At 42.9% G+C, this 24457-nt stretch overlaps 1 protein-coding gene across 1 annotated transcript; it reads right to left on the reverse strand.

Annotated features, from left to right (window-relative positions):
• Positions 1–6789: 6789 nt before the first annotated feature.
• LOC121853377 lies at positions 6790–7326 on the reverse strand. The gene has a single exon (XM_042347445.1). It carries the CDS (start codon positions 7324–7326, stop codon positions 6790–6792), a length of 537 nt encoding a protein of 178 aa, XP_042203379.1.
• Positions 7327–24457: the final 17131 nt, after the last annotated feature.

Raw genomic sequence — 24457 nt, forward strand, 5'->3', positions numbered from 1 at the left:
TTCTACAAAAAGAGTAGCAGGATTATTCAAGTCATTCGGGGTGGACTCGTTTCTCCAGTCGATGTCGCCATAGTTAAAGTCCCCCATGATAAGGAGGTGGCTGGGGTTGAGCATCGCCGCATTGTTTATTAAGGTTCTTAAGTTCCTTTGATTTAGTGGGCCACAGTTTGGGGATCTGTAGATACACCCGACGATAAGTAAGTCCCCTCCCTTTAATTTAATTTTACACCACTTGGACTCTTCAAAAACATCCTCTCCCTGTACCCTCGCCTGGCTGGCTCTAAGGTCTTGCCTAGCGTAGATAACCACACCCCTCCTGCAGGATTCTTGAGTTAGGTTCGTAAATGAGTCATATCCAGCAATACTGAACTCACATTCCTCTGGGTCGATTCTCCTGTTCTTGTACAACAGTTCTACAACTCCTACAATTTCTGGTTGGTGTACTCTTAGTAGTGTTTCAAACTCCTCCCTCTTATCAAGGAACGTGTCAGTATTAGTGTACATGACATTCAAGCCAGAATTTGTTCTCGGTAACGTCTCTGCTCTTAGTAATAAACCCGCTCCACCCACATTCTCAGAAGCTGCAGCATTTGCTAAGTACACTGTATTTTGCAGGGTGTGGTTAAAAATGTCATTGTTTACACGGCGCTCGTTCCCTCCTGTCCGGTAGGCTGAGCTGGTGCCGCCTCCCGGGTGGGGGGTTGAGTGGGTGGAGGGTGCACTGCTGCCCCCTGGCCCTGTGTCGGCACACTTGTTTCCACTACCCTCCCCCTGAGTATAACCCATGTGCACCTGTCCCCGTTCCTCCTCGACTCCTCCCTCTTCTGCTTCAAGTCCTGCAGGAGCTTCTTGTGCTGTTCTCTCTGCATTACCGTGCGGTCTGGGTGAATAAATACATCCCGAAATGCCTCGCTCCTTGCTAAGTTTTTTGCCTGCCGAATAACTTGCCATTTCTCCTCCTCACTCCCTAGTGTGATCCTGAGGGGGCGAGGCTTAGCCCACTGCTTTTGTCCCAGTCTCCTCACATCCTGAGGGGTTGCTGGAATCTTCAGAACCTCTGTGCAAATATTTTGAAACAGCACCTTGTCGTGTGTTTCCTTACTCACAGTTCCCTCTGCCTGGCTCTCTGGGACTCCAAAAACTATTACATTGTTCCTGCGCTGGAGCCGTTCCTGGTGTTCCTCCTCTCCCCTAACAGTAGGTGCGTTAATTTTCATTTCTTCGACACACTTTTTCAGAGTCCCAATCTGCTGTAGAACCTGTACTGATTCTGCATTACTCTCCGCCCCCCCCGTGGCCCTCCTAATACGTCAGCATAACTCCTCTTAGCAACCACCTCCATTCTATTAGCTACTTCCTCAGTCTTAGCAAGGATCTCTTTCTCAACTTGCTCCAGTTTGTCAACCAGCAGGGCTCCTGCTTCATCTATTTTCGTCCCTAGAGAACTCGTTCCCTTATGGATTGCAATCGCTTCATTCACCTTGACTATGCAGCCAGAGCAATACCAGCAACAGCCATCAAGCTTTACGGCAGTTAGTAACTTCCTAAACGTTGCATTAGTTAGGCCTGTATCCTCCATATCCGACGTCTCTCTGCAGTAATCACATATCAAACTCATGGTTGTTGTTGTTGTGGGGGGGGGGGGTGCAGACTGTGTATAAATCTACACCTATTTCAAAGAAAATATAGAGAGAAAAAGTACTTAGCTACTCTCTGTTGCCTATGGAGTTGTCGTCTGCGACTGCGTACACTGTATCTCCCTGTGAATGGTGTATTGTAGGCACAGTTTCAGTCCTTGAGAAAGCACACAATCAACATAAAATTTAAAGTCTCTGTGGCACCTATGACACGACTTGGTTTCAGCTGGCACGGTGCCTTTCCAGCTTGCTTGCTAGTGAGCGCTCACTTTAAGTTATTTACAACTTCAGCGGTCACTGATGACACTATGAACTATCACTGTGTACACTGTATCTCCCTGTGAGTGGTGTATTATAAACACAGATTCAGTCCTTGAGCAAGCACACAAACAAAATAAAATTTAAAGTCTCTGTGGCACCTATGACACGAATAGGCTGGCAGTTGTCCTTACCAGCTCGATTGCCAATATGTATTCACTTTAAGTTATTATAGTCTCTTCTGCATTCACTGATGACAACTATGAACTGATTTAACTGAAGGCACAGTACTACACTCCCTGGTTGGCCTTTATCACAGCCGTGACCACAACACCCTAAAAAATAAAATAAAATAAAAGCTTTGTCATGTGGCAGTGATTGTGTGGTTATAGACCTGTGACCCTGGCTGTACCTCCAACTCGGTGGAAATTGAGTTTTCAAAAATACAATCGTGTCTAGCATGAAAAGTCCGACATCGATTTACACTTTCACCTCACTAAGACGATCTTGACGAACTTATGTAATCACTGTCCAATTTCTGCCGCTCTACATCGAAGGCCCGAATGCCGAACACGCTTTGTTACAGAGACGCAACGCGACCCGCCCGCCCGAATTCCCTCGCCGTGTGTCGGATTACAACCGACCTTAACAGCGTTCTTTGTTTGCTGTTACACCCTGGGGCACTCTTTACAGTTATATGGGCCAAAGTATTATTGTATCTATGATTTGGGATTAAATAGCAGAAATTTAGTTATCCCAGGTTGAGTAATGATCCCATAACAGATGATAGTATCAGTAAATATGTACACGAGTTGAGTACATTGTAGGGGTATCGAGATATTAATGTTGTCTAGCACTCAGGATGGAAGGAAACTCTAATGTGGTTTTCTTTTATAATATATATAAGTTATATGATAGACAGTCTGGTGCTGGAGATGCCGTGTGGTGGGGAGCAGCTCAGTAGAAGACGTTCGGTGAGTATCGTGTTGAAGGAGGTAGATGTGCAGGAGCTTCGTTAGAGAAGGTGTTGCCTGTTGCTGGCCTCCTGGTTGAATGAAATGTTAACAGCGTGGAGCTTGCTGGAGGAGATGTTGCTTGTTCAGGAAAATGGGCAGAATGAATCTCAATGGAGAGACAGAGCTTATATACACCCGGCAGCAGCCGCCAGTCCTCTATGAGTCATGTTGGGAAAACCCGAGAAGTAGCCGGTGACTAGTTTCGTTGCTAAGATACGGTAACATCTGGGGACAGCTCTCGCTTGGTTGCTAGGGGAGGCGGCACATTGGAATGCGATACGCAGTTTGTAGGGGAGACGTCCACTACAATACTCCCCCTCCCCTCCCGGCGCGGCGGGAGGCTGGATGTTGTCCGGGTTGTGTCCCACACATAACACATACCGGGCAGGTGTATGTACGACTCGACCGCTACGTGTAACAACTCCGTCCAGTGACACAAAACCTGTGGGAGAATTAGGAGGAGAAAGAGGGTTTGGGATTAGAGGAGGTTGTACAAGCAATGGTTGTTGTGCTCCTGCTGCTGCAGGGGCTGCGTCAGGAGGAGGGTCCATGGCAGGAGCAGGTTCAGGTTCTATGACAGGAGGAGGGTCTATGACAGGAGCAGGTTCTATGATAGGAGGGAGGTTTATTACAGGTTCAGGTTCTATGACAGGAGCAGGTTGTACATGAGGGTGAAAAGAGGGTGCCCAGAAATGTCGTGGGTGTGGTGGGGTCGTCAGAATGTGGTGCGTGGGGCAGGAAGAGGAGCCGGTGTCTGCTTGAAGACTGGGAGCGTGATCAGTGTCTCCTCCATCCTGTGTGAGTGCTAATCTCCGGGAGTCACCATTGTAGGGGTATCGAGATATTAATGTTGTCTAGCACTCAGGATGGAAGGAAACTCTAATGTGGTTTTCTTTTATAATATATATAAGTTATATGATAGACAGTCTGGTGCTGGAGATGCCGTGTGGTGGGGAGCAGCTCAGTAGAAGACGTTCGGTGAGTATCGTGTTGAAGGAGGTAGATGTGCAGGAGCTTCGTTAGAGAAGGTGTTGCCTGTTGCTGGCCTCCTGGTTGATGAAATGTTAACAGCGTGGAGCTTGCTGGAGGAGATGTTGCTTGTTCAGGAAAATGGGCAGAATGAATCTCAATGGAGAGACAGAGCTTATATACACCCGGCAGCAGCCGCCAGTCCTCTATGAGTCATGTTGGGAAAACCCGAGAAGTAGCCGGTGACTAGTTTCGTTGCTAAGATACGGTAACATCTGGGGACAGCTCTCGCTTGGTTGCTAGGGGAGGCGGCACATTGGAATGCGATACGCAGTTTGTAGGGGAGACGTCCACTACAACATCAACTGACGGGAGAGTGCCATGTTATTCATGCCGGAGGAAGATGATGTTATAAGTTAATTTGGGATATTGTCAAGTGTGTCATATAACCATCTGTAGTGGCAATGAAATAATATAATGCTTGTTTAATGATGTAACCCAGAATTGAAGCTTTAATTTGTTTCTTGGACAGTAAGACTTAAGTGGTCCAGTCTTGTCTGAGTGAACTTAATTAACATCTTAGTCACTCCTTATGTTAATAAATATTAAATTAGTAAACTACGAGTATCACCACTCTATTCCTTCTACACATTGGTTCTCAGAAAATAACTTTGTACCTCACGTGCCTAGAAGCTCGCTAGCAGGCTACCTAACAGTTCACTAAGATATGTTATATTCTAATAAAAGCTGGGTGGTGGCAGGCTACCGTTGAAAGTATAATAAGTGTTGTAATAAGACTGACATGGTTCCTCAGACTAATCCATGGTTTAGAATATAACTAAAACAGGATATATTTCAGAAAGGTAAGGACCGCAGAAATTCAGAAAATACAATACTATATATGAAAAGAAATGAAGTAAAGATTAGAGTATTGACTTGGAAAATATAAGCAGAGAAATATAAGATATATACTTCGACTAGAAATAAAGACACAGCATATGAAATTATGAAATATATACACCAGAAAATATTAATATAAAAGATAGATATGAACAAGAAAATAAGATTATAAGTATATAAATATATTGAAGAAGTATAAAAGAGAATAAATATATGAAATAGAATAAATCTGAAGGATAGTATAAACTAAGAAAGTCCAGCCCTTACAATGTCACCATATGTGACGCTGTAATAATCTTCCTCAAGGAGACCCGTCTTATCGGCATGCTGTGAAAGATACACGCATTAATACTTTTTATAATATGTATGTAACCATTCCCTAATGAAAATAAAAATGAATAAAACAAAGAAGAAAACATACAACACCTGAGACATATCACAAACCTTTACATTACATACAACACGCACATATACCAAGTAAAACTGACACCTACCAACACATGTACAAACAAAAAGATAAGGGCTAAAAAAAAATCAGAGAAACTTGTCACCTGACTGGCCATTTAATCTGGACTGTCAGTAACTCACCATCATGTCACTCACTCATACCATAATTCATCCAAAATCAAACAACACCAAGAAGAAATAAGACCACCAGAGTACCAAGAAGACCATAAGAATAACAAGAAAAGAAGAAACAAGACCATCAGATTAGTTGTGGCAAGAAAGACGACCAAGAATGGAAGAAGAAACCTCAAGAAGAAGAGATCAGCTCCGGCCGAAATAGCCTAAAGGCGAAGAGCCCAGTAATACCCAAAACAAGTTCAAGAGCCGACTAGGAGTTCAGGCATAAGCTTGGGTAACCTCCTGACCTTTACGCTGTTCTCCGTTGTCAGTTGACCTCTGTCTTCGATCGATCTGGTGATGTACTTAATGGTATTCATTGTTGAGGCTGGCTGGCTGTATTTAGTGTTTTATGTATTTGGGTTCTTGAATAGTGTATTGATTTAATTGTAAATTATATTGGCAACCTAAAAGTAACCTTGTATGTTCATGTGATTAGCTTTAAGTCTTTGTTATTAGTGGTAAGCATTTGTAAATATAGTTATACTTTTTTATTTAAGTTTCTTTACTCCAATCATCAAGTATTCATTTAATAAAAGGGGCTGCATTCAATCCATACATTATACCGGAGTTGGAGTTGTTCTCGATACAAATTTAAGAACCATATATTGTAATTCTCTTTAAATACCTTCACTTTTTGTTTGTTACGAGCCTTACTCCTTTGACACGCAACAATACATCAAGACACCCACTCTCACGGTGGGTGTACCCAATTGACTGTATAATGAATGTATTCACTCACAATTTTAAATTCCCTGAACATCCCGAGTTAATCAAAAAGTACATGAGTCCCTGAGCGAGTACGAAAAAGAAAATGAAGAACTAAGACATCCTGAAGTGGATAGAGAACGGACGTCTCTCCTGGGGAACTAAAACGTTTCACGTGTTTTGTGGGCGCTGTAGCATAATATTAATAATTAAGTATTGAACGGATTAACTGCACAAACGTGACCATGACAATGCCACTGGAATTTTTGTTTTTACAAACTCTTCTATAATACCCACTCATTCTTAGAAATCTTAATAACTCCTTCCAGGGCCGGCGCCAGCTTATTTGGCGCCCTTAGCAGGACTGCAGCTGGCGCCCCCACCCGCCTCTCACTTCACGATTGGGTTTGCCCACAAAGTAATCAAGGTACCATATTGAAGAAACTGTTTACCTTACACTGATCTATTTTAATTTGCTAATACATACATTAATTAGCAAATCCTCTTAAACTGTGGAATATCCAAAGAAAAGCACAATACAAGCAACATAAAATAATGGCATGAAAAGTGACTGTAAAAACACTAAAAATCAAACTACCATTGTGTTTAAACAATAAGCAATTCAATTAACATATGTCATGGCATTCTGGATTCCGCTACGTGCCTGCTTATAACAGTTATAACTTGACTCTTCTTGACTTCCTGGAAGCGAATTCGTCGATTACATCGTCATACGATAACTCCCTAGACACTGCATGGTTCACGCTGATGATGGCCAGCCCATTAAGACGTTCCTGCGCCATTGTGGATCGCAAATAAGTTTTTATCCGCTCTGCTGCCGACACCGTTACAGGGAGAGTTGCACAGATCCGCAGAGCTACCCACAAGTTCGGGAATACTTCAGTAAGTTTCTTTTCATGCAGGAAGGTGAGAAAATCCATTGTTGTCATTCTCTTGGAAGGTAAATCTGGGACACTCTGCAGCTCCATGGCCAGTTCCCTTCCATCAATGTCTGAGTGTCCCTCATGAGTAAGCCTGTTGCTGAGGGTTTGGCAGTGATCGACGATGTCTTTGTCAGACATGTCCGTGAACCCTAACAATACCTTGAACTTTTCATTCACCTCGCCCAAGGTCTTGAACCTCTCATTAAGAGAGGAAATCGCAGTGTCCACTACCACATTGAAAAACGTGGTCTCCATTCCTCTTGAGTGCATCGCTGACAGGTTCGTCTGCACACTCTTAGGTAAAGTGGCATTTTTTAGTACTTAGTCTCTTCTGTTTCAGCACGGTGTCTACGTTCATCGCTTCACAGATTTCTTTAGCAATAGTTAGTGCATCAGCAAAACCTGTATTTCTGTAGCTGACAATATTATCTCTGGTCTTCTTACCGGTAAGCAGATCTACAGCCACGCCGAGCTGCATCGTAGTCGACTGCATTAGTTTGCTCAAGTGCTGAATTATGCTGAGCATATCATACCACACAACTGAGCAAATGACAAAACTGTATGACCCTACCTCCTCTGCCAACGATTGAGCCTCAACTTTGATGACAGGGTCAGTTGCAGATTCTCTGAGCTCCAAAAGCGCTTCTCTGATTTGCGCAGGTTGATATCTAATTGCCTCCACACTTTTTACTCGGCTTTCCCATCTGACGTCTGACCACGATTTCAGAGTAATATTGACATGTTTTAAAAGAACTTGCCACCTCTGAGGGGAGACTGAAAACAATGTGAATACTTTCGTTAAATATCCAAAGTAACAAGTTGCATCTAGGGAGCTCTTGGCAGCGTCAGCTAATATCAAATTCAAATTATGGGCACCACACGGGACAAATAAGGCCCGAGAATTCTGTTGAAGAAGCCTGGCTTGAACTCCTTTGATGTTTCCTCTCATATTTGCTCCATTGTCGTCAGATTGACCTCGACAATCCTCAAAAGAAATGTTCAGTTATTTCAGTCTTCCGAGTAGAAGTCATGACAAATTTAGCCCTGTAGACTTCTCAACCTCAAGGAACCCCAAGAAATGCTCCTTTAGTGTTGGCTTGTCTTCAAGTGCCACTAACCTGATGATGACAGAAAGTTGCTCTTTGTGACTCAAATCAGGGGTGCAATCTAAAATAATAGAGAGGTATTTCGATGCTTTGATATCGTCCACGATTCTCTCAGTAATCTTTGCACTGATAATGTTAATCAGTTCATTTTGGATCATTTGGCCAAGGTAGTGAGTGTGACTGGTTGCCTGCATTACTTTCAACTCTACTTTAATGATTCTTCATAACTGTATCAAATTTAGCCAAAAGTTTTACTTCTTGGAGAAAATTACCATTGGATGGACAGTTAAGTTTTTCAGTTGACCCTCTTAGAGCCAAATTTCTTTCAGCTAGAGACTGAATAATCGCCACTAGTCTAGTGAGGACTTGCGCCACTGTTCCACTCAGCCATTAACATTTCCATTTCCCGTCAGTCTATCGTCCTTCCTCTTGCAATGTTGACCTCCAGTTCCTTCCATGTTTTTAGTGTGTTCTATGGCTACTTTCATGTGTGCTAAGCAAAGACTGGCATTTTTCCAATCATTGATGCCTTCTTCAGCCATTCTAACATGTTTCGTAGAAAACATTTTACAACAGAAGCGAAAAAGTTTATCTTGTTTCACCGAATAAATTAGCCAACTTTTTTGGATCTTCTCTCCATTTACTAAGATTCGGCGAAAGTAATCATGTTGACATCCTCTCCCATCCTTTTTTGGAAACACATAATTAGGATCAACCTGGTGTATGTATATTATGTATGCTGGATTATGTATTATGTATGTATATTATGTATGTGCTCCATTTGTATTATTTATTCAGCCTAGCTAGCAGCGTGTGGCAATGTTATTACCATATCCCACATGCTTAATTAATGTGCCTGGCGACGTATGGAAGCTGCTAATGTATCACTTGCCATACGTCGTCTATACAGTTGACCAAGAGCTTAGCTAGGGAGCAGTGCTACCCACCTCTGTGTACATACTCTTATCCAGTAAACCGAACCTACAAAACTATACAGGTGTTTGTGTTCTCTCCTGTATATAGAACTTATTACCCAGAACACCTAACATGGCGCAGTGCGTAGTTTTACTGGATTATTACGAGTGATTAGTGCAAGTTTGTGGAAAGCCGGCTTATGGACTCCCGCCTTTGTGTCAACCCCGCGTCATCCCTCGAAGAATTTAGCAACTTTGAGCAGTGTCAGTGACAGTGATTTTCTGTGAAGTGTTAAGTGCATTGTGTGTTTCGTGCCATTCATGTGTGACCTTGTTCGAACGGATTTCCAAGGTATACGGCATGTTCTGGGCATTTGTGGGGTGTAGAGTTCAGCGCACCCTCCTCTGACCGTTTACAGAGGGTGACTGAGCTACTCCTGTCTCCACCCCCCTCCCTCACAGCGCCGCCTCCACCCCCCCTCACAGCTGGGGCGAGACGCTTTGCCTGCCTGGGACACACACACACACACGCACATACATGTACTAACACTTGCTGACCGCGCGGCTTCATTATATATATTTTATATATATAACCTACTTATCTGTGTATTTAATTAAATTTTTTGTCTGAAATCTTGTTGATACGACGGGCTGACCGGTCAACACTGATTTAAGACACAGTACACAGATAAAGTAGTTATGTCTCATGCCTTACGTAGCCGTGGACCCAGCGCCTGGATGAGTCAAGCGGATGATAGTCCCCCAGAGATGGATGACCAGGCCGGCCCAGCTCCCACAACATCGCGCAGCCCTTCACCTCAACATTCAGCGTTATCTCCAGAGATAATTGCCTTAATGAAGTTTATGAGAGATGAGAGACGCGAGGATGAAGCTCACAGACGTTTGGCGGATGAGCACAGAAGGCAAGCAGAGGCAGAACGAGACCACCAACGGAGAATGGAAGACAGTGCACGGTTTGAAGCCTTGATATCTCGCCTCACTGTTAACCAAGCCCCTGGCTCTAACACTGCCTCGGTACTGAATGGTTCAGATACCTCATCCATGCTTCCTTCACGCCCCCCAGCCCCACCTAAAGCAGCAGCTCAAACACCGCCCATCTTGGAGCCTGATGTAAATTTCCAGACTTTTCGCGAATGGCGGCGGCGGTGGGCTGATTATGCTACAATGGTGGATCTCCAGAGTTTGTCACAGCCTAAACAACTCATCCAGCTGCGTATGTGCCTGTCCTTGGAAGTTCAGCGTGTCTTAGAACATACGTTGCAGGTACCCCCAACCTCTTCGCTGTCTGTAGAGGAGGTACTGGACGTTCTACAACGGCACATCAAAGGACAGCAGAATGAAGCTCTGCGCAGGAGGGAATTGTTTAGCTGCAGACAGATGGAGGGTGAGTCTTTTGACGCTTTTTATGTACGTCTTAAGAGAGCCTCGGAAGAGGTAGATATATGTTTAGGCCACCACCAGCAGTGCGAGGAGACCCAGTTGAAGCAGGTGATCCTGATGGGTGTTAAGGACGAGGAACTTGTCCAACGCCTCACCTCCCTCGACTCTTCCTCTTCTCTTCAGGATGTGTTGACGATATGTCGCTCCTATGAGGCTGCCAGGTGTGCCACCTCTGCCATCCGAGCTCCCCCTACAGCTGTACGCGCTGTGTCCCGGTACAAGAAGGACAAGAAGTCTGCTCCTACGCCTTCGCCCACCACGTCCACGCCCGGTTCATTTTGTAACAACTGTGGTAAGCAGCACGGAACACAGGTGTGTCCAGCTGCTCAGTCTACCTGCAACAGTTGTGACCGTATGGGCCACTGGTCGCTCACAGTGCGGTGCCCAGCTAAGTACGTACAGTGCAATGTGTGCGGTCGTCTGGGCCACTATGACAAGTGTTGCCCTACCCACGAACCCAAGGGACAGCGTCGGCGGAAGCTTCGGCGCCCTTCTACCAGTGAGGGCCGCCCACAGTCGCCAAATCAGAGGCACGACGACCCTGGACAAAGCCCGACCCATTTTAGGAGGGTGTACTCCTCGCATCCCAGGACCAAAGTCCCCCAGTACATCAGCGTCATCGTGACCTACGGCGGTGTGTCATCCCGTCTTCAGATGTTGCCCGACACCGGCGCTGATGCTACAGTCATCGGTCCCCAGCATTTGCGATGCTTGGGGCTCTCTCCAAGCGATCTAGGACCGCCTCCCGAGGACCTCTGCGTCACGGCAGATGGTTCACAGATGGCCCCAGCCCTGGGTTCACTCTATGCACATGTCACCTTTGGCAACAGGTCGTGTCAGGCCTGGATTGACGTGCATAATGGTGTCCCGACTCCCTTGCTGTCCTACAGACATTGTCAAGAGTTGGCCATCATCTCCCAGGACTTCCCAACACCGATTCTCGAGGTAAATTACGCCAACAGGGTGCATGAAGGGAGCAGCAACTACCCTGCTGCCGCCCTACCCCTACCTCTGGCCAGTGACACCTCTCCTTCGGTAGTTGTCCCTGCTGCATCACGTCCCCACGCCTTGGCTCGCCTTCACGACAGTCACCGTGGAGCTGAGGCCACCAAACGACGTGCACGACAGACTGTGTTCCGGCCTGGCATCGACCCCGACATCTCCAATGCTGTCCAGGTGTGTAAGCCCCGCCACGTATTACAACCCAGCCAGCAGCAGGTACCCTTCATGAGTGACGACAACCCCACCCGCCCCTTTGAGTCTGTGTCGGCCGACTTTTTCTGTGTGTCAGGAAAGTCCTTCCTGGTTATCGTCGACCGTCTCTCTGGTTGGCCGGTTGTCATCAAGGGCGGTAATGACACGACGTCTGCCGCCACCATCAGCAAGTTCCGCCACTACTTCCGTGACGTGGGCGTTCCTGTACGCCTGCGAACCGACGGAGGGCCTCAGTTCACAAGCCGGGACTTTGCTGCGTTCCTTGACCGATGGGGAGTCCGGCATGTGTTGTCATCGCCCCATTACCCGCAGTCCAACGGCCACGCTGAGGCTGCTGTCAAATCTTGAAGCACCTCATCCTTAAGGTGGCCCCTTCTGGGAATATTGACTGCGAGGCCTTCGACCGGGGTCTTCTTGAACTCCGCAACACACCTAACTACACCGGACGCTCCCCTGCCCAGGTTTTGTATGGACGCCCCCTTCGTTCTTGTGTCCCTGCTCACCCTCAATCCTTCTCCAAGGAGTGGCAGGCCAAGACAGAGGATTGTGATCGCCGAGCCGCCGAACGTGTTCAGGACGTCGTCGCCCGCTACAACGACCACGCCGTTCTCTCCCCAGGTTGAGTGTCGGCACCCAAGTCCGTGTTCAGGACCCGACCTCCCTACGTTGGGACAAAGTAGGCGTAGTCATGGGTCTCGGCAGGTCACGGGACTACCAGGTGCGGTTACCCAGTGGTCGTGTGTGGTGGAGGAACCGCCGTTTTCTCCGCCCCGTAACAATGCCTTCTGCTGGCCCCGCCACCAGTGTTGAGTCCCATACCCTTCCCAGTGATGAAGTCCCTCGACGCTCAGAACGGATCCAGAAGAAAAGGTCCGCTCAAGACTTTGCTATGAGCGTATAGGGGGGAGGGAGGTGTATGTATATTATGTATGCTGGATTATATATTATGTATGTATATTATGTATGTGCTCCATTTGTATTATTTATTCAGCCTAGCTAGCAGCGTGTGGCAATGTTATTACCATATCCCACATGCTTAATTAATGTGCCTGGCGACGTATGGAAGCTGCTAATGTATCACTTGCCATACGTCGTCTATAGCAGTTGACCAAGAGCTTAGCTAGGGAGCAGTGCTACCCACCTCTGTGTACATACTCTTATCCAGTAAACCGAACCTACAAAACTATACAGGTGTTTGTGTTCTCTCCTGTATATAGAACTTATTACCCAGAACACCTAACACCTGGTAAGGTCCTCTGCGAACAAGTTCTGCTTTTTCCTGGTTGGACATTGAGGATGGCCAGTCAGTGGGGTCAACAGGTGCAGCCCTGGATGCAGCACATTCGAGCTGTGGTGGTGACACTATCTGTTGGCTGTGAAGAATGGAGCTGTGGTGGTAACACTGTATCTGTTGGCTGTGAAGAATGGAGCTGTGGTGGTGACACTGTATATGTTGGCTGTGAAGAATGGAGCTGTGGTGGTGACACTGTATCTGTTGGCTGTGAAGAATGGAGCTGTGGTGGTAACACTGTATCTGTTGGCTGTGAAGAATGGAGCTGTGGTGGTAACACTGTATCTGTTGGCTGTGAAGAATGGAGCTGTGGTGGTGACACTGTATCTGTTGGCTGTGAAGAATGGAGCTGTGGTGGTGACACTGTATCTGTTGGCTGTGAAGAATGGAGCTGTGGTGGTGACAGCTGTGGTGGTGACACTGTATCTGGCTGTGAAGAATGGAGCTGTGGTGGTGACACTGTATCTGTTGGCTGTGAAGAATGGAGCTGTGGTGGTGACACTGTATCTGTTGGCTGTGAAGAATGGAGCTGTGGTGGTGACACTGTATCTGTTGGCTGTGAAGAATGGAGCTGTGGTGGTGACACTGTATCTGTTGGCTGTGAAGAATGGAGCTGTGGTGGTGACACTGTATCTGTTGGCTGTGAAGAATGGAGCTGTGGTGGTGACACTGTATCTGTTGGCTGTGAAGAATGGAGCTGTGGTGGTGACACTGTATCTGTTGGCTGTGAAGAATGGAGCTGTGGTGGTGACACTGTATCTGTTGGCTGTGAAGAATGGAGCTGTGGTGGTGACACTGTATCTGTTGGCTGTGAAGAATGGAGCTGTGGTGGTGACACTGTATCTGTTGGCTGTGAAGAATGGAGCTGTGGTGGTGACACTGTATCTGTTGGCTGTGAAGAATGGAGCTGTGGTGGTGACACTGTATCTGTTGGCTGTGAAGAATGGAGCTGTGGTGGTGACACTGTATCTGTTGGCTGTGAAGAATGGAGCTGTGGTGGTGACACTGTATCTGTTGGCTGCGAAGAATGGAGCTGTGGTGGTGACACTGTATCTGTTGGCTGTGAAGAATGGAGCTGTGGTGGTGACACTGTATCTGTTGGCTGTGAAGAATGGAGCTGTGGTGGTGACACTGTATCTGTTGGCTGTGAAGAATGGAGCTGTGGTGGTGACACTGTATCTGTTGGCTGTGAAGAATGGAGCTGTGGTGGCGACACTGTATCTGTTGGCGCCTTTAGCATCTTTGGCGCCCTTAGCATTTGCTAACTTCGACTAATGGAAGCGGCGGCCCTCACTCCTTCTTACTCGAGGGAGCAGGGAATTTTACAATGTTCTTAACTTTTTCGTCAATCAGTCTCACTTTTCCTTGGTCTATCACGTAACCAATATATTTAACTTGAGCTCATACAAAATTACTCTTCATCAAATTTACATTAGGGTTTACTTAATCCAATCTATCAAACACTCCTCTGATAAGTGACATATGATCCTTTGTCGCCTTCCCTACAATATGACCTTCAATGCCATGCAGTCCTTCATTTATTAATCTTTGAAAACATGCACCAGAGGTCTTCATGCCAAATGGTAACACTTTATACTGATACAGTCATTCCATTGTTATAAATGTGCGGATAGCCTTTGTCCTTTCAGTCATATCTATCTGCCAATAACTTTCAAAAAATCTAATTTAGTCACAAACATATCATCCCCTTCCTGGTCAATACAATCATCAACTCTGGGAATAGGAAATGAACCTGATTTGGTTATGTTATTATTTTTTCTATAATCTGTACAAAATCTGTAAGAAACACCATCAGGTTTCAAAACTAAAACACAAGATGAGCTCCAAGGACTGTTACTGGGCTCTATCAAATCATGTTCAAGCATATGTTCTACTTCCTTCCTCATGATTTCCCTCTTCTTTGGATTTACCCTGTAAGGATGTTGTTTAATAGGACCAACATTTTCCACTTGTATACCATGAACAATACATTGGTCTTCCTTGGAGCATCAGGGAACATAGATTTATATTTAATTATACGTCCTATAATTTCACAACTCTTCTCAGGGTCTGAATAGTCAAGCTTGCTATCTAAAATACCAATTATAACATTTCTGTAGAACTTTATCCTCTCATCTAATGAGTTTAACATCATCAGGTTCATCAAGCTCCTCATCAATTACCTGCAAACAACCACCTGTGCTTCTTTTGTTATCTTATTTTCTCTGTCACCTTTACTCATTTTTCATGGTATGGTTTCATCAAATTTATAAGACAAAGCTGTTTTTTCTTTCATCTGTCTGGGGTGTTAACTAAATAATTCACATCACTGATCTTCTTTTCAACTACTCATGGACCACTAAACCTTGCCTTCAGTGGATTTCTTTGCAATGATAACAGCAATAACACCGTCTCACCAGGTTTAAAGTTTCTACCCCTGGCATCCTTATCATACCACACCTTCATGTCACTCTGAGACTTTTTCAAATTCTCATCAGTTTTTTCCCTGGCTCTCGTTAATCTGTTCTTAAAGTCAGACACATATTTTAACAAACCAAGGGGTCGTCATTTCCAAGCCACTTTTCCTTTAACTTACCGAGAAGCCCCCCTCACATCATGAGCATAAACTAATTCAATTAGACATGATACTGACAGCTCTTTCCTCTTGTTCCACCTTAATACAACCCACGTTGTACTGCTTCCCTCCCTTGTCATATTTATGTATCAACCCCACTGTAAAGTAAGTATATACTTATAATATAATGTGAAAAAAATATATAAATAAATAAAATAAATAACATAAATAAAATCGAAGTGATAACCGTTGTAACATTCTGATATGTATTGTACTTATTACCACCATGCTATTTGTACTATTCCAGATGATACTAAATGTTAAATAAGACTTCCCTGAGATAAATGTATAGTATATATCTAGTGCCTTTAAGAGAGCTCAGGCTCTCAACTGGCTCAACCATGTTAATATTATGATTTTTATTGACTCTGTATCTTTGTTCTTCTGGCTATATAAATCGTTTCAATATCAATACCAATACTCCTGTACAGCATCCTCCAGAGCTAAAAGAACCAAAGTCACACCCTCATCCCAATCTATTCCCATCTCTTCCCAATACATTCTCAGTATAGTTCTTAAGTATCTGGCGAAACCTCTCTAAACAACCCTGCGACTGTGGATGATATGTACTTGACAACCTCTGATTAATATGCAAGTCTCAAAATTTTCTTAAACATACCAGATGTGAAGTTACTTCCATAATCTGAGTGAATAATCTCAGATAGTCCTCCCCATGAGAAATATTGAACTAATTCTCTTACATTATTCTTACTGTGAATACTCCTCATGGTATAGCTGCTGGGAAACATGAAGATGCACACATAATGGTTAACAGATGTTAATTTCCTCTCCGTGTTTTGACAAAGGTTCTACGCAATCTATTACAATTTTTTCTAAAGGATTTACAAAAAGCCAGAATGGGTATTAATGGTACAGGTGGGATAATTTGATGGGCCTTATCAATTAATTGATTATCAACTTTTGTTGGGTTACTTTTTATTCCTTACCTTTATTGAGCAGCTCCTTCACGTTTGGTCTAAAATTATGCAACTTCTTCATAATGAATTTCAAGCTATTTTAGGGCAAGCCACTAAAGGTTCATACGACGCAATGGGCAACACTTGAGAAAGTACTTAGACCCAGATGACGAGCAGAGACCGGGGGACAATGTGATGAGACATGCTCCAGCTAAAAGAGGGTTGATGCTAGGCTCGGGGTCTGAGGTTGATGCAAATGTAGCTGTGAGTACACCACCACATAGTAGACAGGACTCGGAATAGATCCAGGTGGAAATGTTGGCTATAGTGTGAGCTGGACCAGGAATATGCGTCCAGCTAGATTTAAGGACTATATTGTAACCAAGTAGACGTAAGGATATAGTGCATGCTCATGTTTTGCATACCATTTATTAATTTCTTGATGTACGTTTGTGGTTCAAGAATATTTACTCATTGATGTTAGAAGTATGATAGTGAGGTATTATAGCTTTTTTTGATTATCAATATATTTTACTAGTTTCTTTAGCTTGTCAAAAGAGAAAGGATGTAACAATATTGAAATTTATTTATGTAAGTTTGCTATAGATGACTTTTGACCGTTTTCTTTGTTTACATCATACTGTAGCTGTAACCGATGGCAGCGTTAAGTGTGTCTCTGTCCTCCAGTACTGTGGCCAACAACTATACACACCTCAAAGTAAGTTAAGGTGAATGGTTCTTTATACACCGGTATTTCTCTTGCTGTTATTAACATGTTTTTCGTAATGTTAAGAATTCTGAGACTTCACTGATTTTCAGCCGAAAATTAAGGATAACTGAGATATAAATTTTTCAATATTATTTAATTCGTTTAGTCACAAGTGTCTCCATGTCTTATTTACCTTGAAGCGATGTTGGTAAATTTGCATAAGCGTGCCCCACTCTGTTAGAAAGTAAAAAATATAATTTTCTAGTGTATTTATGTGTGTTTAGACCGATTATGACTTTCATTTCCGTCGGAAATTGGCCTGGTATTTTTTCGATTTTATTTTCCGTGGGGCGTTTTCCGAAAAAAAATAATGGCTAAGCGAATAAAAACCAAAAACCAAACCTAACCTAACTGACTCACTATATGATGGAATCACTTATTTCTTACCGTATTAGCCGTCTCTTCTTTGTCTTTGGGATAAGGGACGAGTTATCACAATGCCACATATGTTGGTCTTGACGATATTTACATTCGTTCATTCACTTAGGACACTTTACTGAGGTCAGGAGAACACCATGAGATCGAAAAAATGCTATAGTTTCTTCCTTTTTTTCCCATAAACTCACAATCAACTCCATATAATTGAAGTGACACCCATCGCAGACTTCCATGGTCAGAAATGAATTTGAATTTGGAAATATGAGAGACCCAAAATAAAAATCTAATTTGATTTGGCCAAAAATACCGCAAATTAAACCACATCATTTTAATTGGTTGCCCCCCAAAAAAGCTTTTGATTGGCCGCGTGACGTGTACGGGAACGCATGCATGAGATGATTTATGAAGGAGACATTCAGTGTGGGAGGTGAGGTAGGCGATACATGCAGAAGATTAATGGAGAAAATTTTGGATAAGCCATCTCTGTTATTACAGGCCCTCGGTTAACCGAATCAATCCGTTCCAGAAGGTCGTTCTGTTAACCAAACGCTGTTAACCAAACCATTGTTTCAATGGGTTTCAATTGTTCCAGCTCACCGAGAGGTGAGGTAGGCGATAATGGCAGAAGATTAATGGAATAAAATAGAGAAAATTTTGGATAAGCCATCTCTGTTATTATACATTTGTGACGGTAATGTACGAGAAGAAAATTACCCGATAATTAGACGTCTTATTGGAATATGATAATAGATGAGTAGTAGGAATGCTGTGTTGGAAATGCAATAATACCGAGATGTTATCTGTGCATCACTAACGCACAATATTGACTGAAGTCATCCAGTCGTGACCAATGAGTTATCGATATCATCACAAAATTTTTTCGACCAATCACATTTGATTTTTTCAAAGGAAACATCCTGGGTAATTTCATTGACCAGTTTCACAATGGCCGTGGTGGAGGTTGTTTGTCATTTGTGCTCCTACGATTATTTTAAGATTTTTGATAAGTTCTGAGAAAGATGATCATTCTATCCAGGTCTTCCGTATCCCTGGTCCTTCCACTTCTAACTAAGGTATTGCACTTTTGGACATGGTGTGCCCCAAAGTTTTTAACTACTGAAACATTCAGGTTAGTTTAGGTTAAGCCTACCAGGGTGCCCCGGCTAAGGGTTAGGAAGTGGGTTTTTGTTAGGTTAGGTTTGATGTTAGGTTTGTTATTGTATTAGGTTTTGTTAGGTTAGGGTTAGATTAGATGATTTGTTTTCGTTTTCCCCACCAAAAACCCTATTTCCAGGCACTCCCCATTGTTGAGGGGGGCAAAACGTAGTTATATAAGTTCACACAACACTGTTACAAAGTCAAAAAATAAATTTTCTAGTGTATTTATGTGTGTTTAGATCTATGACTTCATTTCAGTCGAAATTAGCTTAGTTTTTATCTTTTTTTTGTGGTCGTTTTCCGATAAAAATTTCTTTTGTTTATATTTCTAAAGCCGTCTTTTGTCCAAGTTACATCACTTCCAATCCCAAACAACAAACACAAAAACAAAATAATGTATTTTTACTTCACAAACCACAGAGCCAATTTTTCCTTGGTACCATTCTGAATGAAAGCTACTAATATACCCTCTTACTGTCTTATTCCTGGCTGAGATATTTGAATATCAGGTGAGACGGCCTCTGTCTTAATAGCAACTTTCTCATGAAGAGACAACTGTGAAAATTTAAGTTGTTGAAGTTCACCACTGTCACAGAACTTGTTTCTTGGGAAAACAAGAGACCATGTTTAATTACGGTAATTCAAATTCTTCCACACAATAAAGTTTCTGGAAAAACAATGAATACAAAATGTAGTCTCCTTGAGTATGAGACAGATCATCCGCTGATATCATACCGTATGATATCACATCATCTACAATTTATCACATTCAAATACTCTTGATATAGCAGACGGCGGTAAGCACCACACAGGATGATGCGAACACTACCTCCCACACTGATAATCAGATTGGCACTGTGTGATCCACAGGCTCGCCCCGCTTGCCTCCAGGACATGAGCTGTATGAGACAAAGCAACTCGTTATTGGAACTGTTGAGTAAGACAGTTCCACATACAGGATTTTGTTGTTTTCTGAACTAGAGGATGGCCATTGACATTAAGTTTAAAGATTATTGATAATAGTTTTAAATGTCTTGTACAAGTATAAATAAATAAACATATATTATATATAATACATATATATCGGTGAATAGGGGGTGCTGCAGTTCCACAGTGCCTTCCGACGAGTCGCCACCGACCTTACGTATAATAATACGGCAATATCTCATGTTGGCCGGAATCCTCGACCCGGAACTCTCCGATGGCCGGAATTGAAATTTTCTTGGAAGGTCGTTCCCAGAGGTGGAATTTTCAGGAAAATTTAGAAAATTTTCCCGATACCAGAAAATTCCGGGTTTGGGTGAGTTTTTTCGTGAGAGATGAAAATCGGGCACCGGAAATTCCGAGATAAATTTTCCGGTACAGGTACCTCTAAAATTGCGGGAATGAGGGATGTTGTGGTTTTTAACCGATGATTCTTGATGAGTTAATGGAGCTGGAGCATGTTAAAGCTTATTGGGTTTTAGTAGCAAAACCCAAGTTGTCCTTTTCTTCTTTTATTTAGGAAAATATATTATGGTATAATGTATATGGTTCCAAGTGTAGCTCACCGTAACCTAGTCACTATAGCTGTGAGTGTTGACTACCTCCTGTTTGTGAGAGTTGTAGTGATAATGCCGGCTTATTCCATTCAGCATTTTAAGGTCAAGGCCAAGGGTGGAACTTACCCATCACGTGATGTGACCATGTCACCTCATAGCCAGTGTAAAGTTACAGGGGGTGATATGATTACAGCCTCCACTTACGACGGGGTTAGGGACCCAAATCCAGGTTGTAAGTCGGAATGGTTTGCGGAAATGAAAAAAAAAATCTAAAATGAAATACAGTACAGTAAAAATAATCAATAATGAAGAATGGATACAGTGTGACTGAGCACTTGCCTTTAATGTAGTCAGCTGAATGCACACGGGGCCCCCATAATTTTCTATTTACAGGATACATGGAGACTATATTAATTGGATGAAGCAGAGGAGGAGACAGGGCTGGGTGGGTCATCAATGTAGCTTAGACAGGTTTATGTACAGGGAAACTTGCTGGTTGAAGGTATTGGATCATCTTTTAGGAGTGAAGAGGCAGCACTGGGGGCGTGAGGAGACAGCAATGGGGGACTTCTTAAAATAGATGTCCAATTTAGACTGCACAGTTTGCTTTTTTCTTTTCATTGTAAATTTCCCATAGCAAGAGTGCATCTTGGACCATTCTGTCAACTTTTGGCAAATTGCTCATAATTTTGATCCATTCCGACAAACATATGCATCCTTTACACTGTAGCCACGCTCTTCACTGAAAAATTTTTGGGGGTTGCAGGCTGTTCTTCTACATTTCGACTCTCTTCTTCCTCTGCATTTTTGTGTGCTTCCAGTTCGATAAGATCCTTGTTACTTACCAGTAGCTCTTCTGCTACACTTTCAACCAACTGTTCAACATCTTCATTATCAATTTCTAACTGAAGCTGTTTACCTAACTCCACTATCTTGCTACTAATCACAGAAATAACTTAATTTTCATTAAATCCTCTGAAACTGTTCACATATCTTTTCAGTATTTTCTTCCATATTCCATTCATGCACTGTTGTGTAACCACATCCCATCCTGCAATAATGTTCTTTATACATGTCAAAATGTTGTACCTTCCCAAACTGACTGAGCTTTCTCACCTTCAGTAGCAGCAACAGCCTGAGCGGTCGTACGAACAATTTGCTTTAAAAGCGCAATAGCACCTTGATCCATGGGTTGATGACAGAGGTAGTGTTAGGTGGAATGTGACTACCTAACATCAGGGTGCATGTCCAGGTGTGGTGGGTGTCCGGAGCATTATCCAAAATCAGCAAAATCTTGAATGCAATCCCTTGTTGCAGACAATACTCCTGGCTCGAGGAATGAAACAATTCTTGACCAATCCTCAAACAGTACTAGGGTCATCCAGGCTTTCTTGTTACTAATAAAACACTGGCAGTGTGTGCTTGCTGACGGTTTAAAACCCCTGTCTCTGAATGATAGATCATGAAGGGCTTGATCTTGAAACCAGCTACATTCCCCCAACAGAAGTGTAATTCGGTCCTGAATGCCTTGAATCCTGGCATTGTTGCCCTCTGGATGTATGTCCGCCTCAGGCATGCACTTCCACAATAATCCAGTTTCATCCACATTGAATATTTGCTCAGACAAATAATTTCCTTCCACAATCACACGATCTAGCTCCTCCTTAAATGCTTCGGCAGCACCAACATCATCACTAGCTGCCTCTCCACTCACCTTAACAGTAAACTGTAGCGGTTCTTAAATCTGTTAAACCACCCATGACTTGCTGTTAAGGTTTGTTCAGACTCATCTCCTGCCTGCTCCTTCAGGCTTTCGAAAAGGCTTCTTGCCTTAGCCTGTAAGGTTAGAAGGCTTAAGGGTACACACTTTTGTATTTGGTCCACACCACAAGTAATTTTTCCATCTCATCAATGGGACCTTGTCTTTTCTTCTTTATTATAGTTCCTTTATAGGTGCTGATCCTTTCACTCACCAATATTCTCAAAATCAGAGATGTCGAAAGTAAGAAGGTTCGAAATGCGAAATTGTTGCTACAGTTTTCCATTTTCATACTGCATTATTATCTTCATTTTCGTCTCAAAAGTAATTGGGGTTCGTTCTTTCTGAGCACCACCAGTCATTCTAAAGTCAATTTAATACTAAAATAATGTCAGTACAGCGCGATCACTTGCGGATACAACGACAGCCAAACACCAACTAAGCGCCTACCTGTGGATGCTGTAACCACGCAGGCGGCTCAAGCGCTTCGTATGGACGGAAACGTCTGTCTAGAAAAATACAAGCGCCGAAAAATGGTACAGACTGCAGCGGTCAGATGTGAACGGTGTCAGCATGGACTAAGGCAGGTTGTAAGTGTGGTGGTCGAAGGTTATGGTCTTGGTTAGAGTTGCTGCTCAAGGCACTCAAGTTTAAAGAAAAACATCATTATGTAAAACATATTTGACAACTTCAAACAAAAAAGAAATATTACAACTATTGTTTCTTAAACTACTCAACTTGACATGGGTCATCACATCCTTGTGAAAGAACCAATCCAACAACTGGGCTCTATGGAGAAGTTCATATGTGGTAAATAGCAATGATTACAGTAGGCTGTTGGTGAAATTGCAACAGTATTTCAGGTGCAACCTACTTGATTCATTACCCTTAAATATTCACTAATCAATAAAACAAATTGAACTGGAAAATAACTACGTATTACAGTACAAAATAAAGGAACATTTAAAAAATAAAATGAAGTACAGTACATGACCCAGTTTGTAAGCTATACATTTGACAACGGTATGAACTCTTACCCCAAAACCTGGGTAAACAATATCCGTAGGAGCACTGCAACACATGTTAATGGTTTACAAGTGTGTGTCTTTCACTTAACTTTGTGATTTTAACTCATTTGGAGAGGTTAATATTCCTGTTAAATTCTCATGACTAGTAGATGGTGCAAGTGAAGGTTACACAATTATTTAACATGCCCTGTCTTTTTTCATAACAATTTATCAAAGGAAAAAATATAATTAGTGTGTGATGACTTTTCCACTACGCTATTATCACATTGACCAAAAGTAAAGGACTTCTAGGAGAAGTAAATATCTCCACATAATCTACAATACCCAACACAGACAGTATCATGGGGTAGGATTTTTCGACTGCACAGCTTTTTGAATGGTTTGCAGTGCAGATGCAATGCACTGGTGTTAGCCAAGTTTAACATGTTGGATGAAATTTTATTGGGTAGTGCAATTTCCTGAACAGAATTAACTGTCCCCTTATCAGGACTGAACCTGAATCACCGAATAAGATTTACATCTTAAAGGCAGCGGACCAGTCGCCACTACTATGACTTGTACTTGGTACTGAGATGAACCCGTTCATTAGAATTTTACAGTTGACTTTAGTCTGGTTATCATCAGAAAGGGTATGAGACCTACTGCTGTCTCAGCAAGCAGAGCTACAGTCTTGCTCTAAGTTAAATCTTCACATATGTTCTGATGATAAAGATTCTAATTTGATGTGATAAAGTTTCAGGTTCTAAAAGCACAATGGTACTGTTATATCATGTTCCTGTATACCTCAGTCAGCAAAGATGAGCTTAGAGAATCTTTTTAAACTGCCTAAACTAGATTCCTCTTGAATGAAGAGCCAAACCTAAGTCCTGAGGGTCCGAAGGTTGGTCTCTTTCTTTCTGGATAAATAAAGAATAAGCTTGATTTAAGTCTATGCTTAGGAATGCTTGAAGTATTATAATTAAAAAAAAAATATTTCATTTATAAAAAATGGGTCTAAAACAGGTTAGAGCATCAAAAAGCATGTGTAAAAAATAATGTTTAATTAAAATATTAACTAAATTGATTTAAAATACAGAAGCATTTAATCTCAAGGCCTCAGTAGTCCTTACGCGGATTGCCACGCTGCTGTCATTTACCCGCACCTTGCCAGACCCATAAATTTTATTTACGCGTTCATTCATCATTTACGCGGAAGTGGTTCGGCAGGTGCCTGACAAGGTCGCCTAGCT

This window comes from Homarus americanus, unplaced genomic scaffold (genome assembly GCF_018991925.1).
Source record: "Homarus americanus isolate GMGI-L3 unplaced genomic scaffold, GMGI_Hamer_2.0 scaffold59577, whole genome shotgun sequence".
Lineage (NCBI taxonomy): Eukaryota > Metazoa > Arthropoda > Malacostraca > Decapoda > Nephropidae > Homarus > Homarus americanus.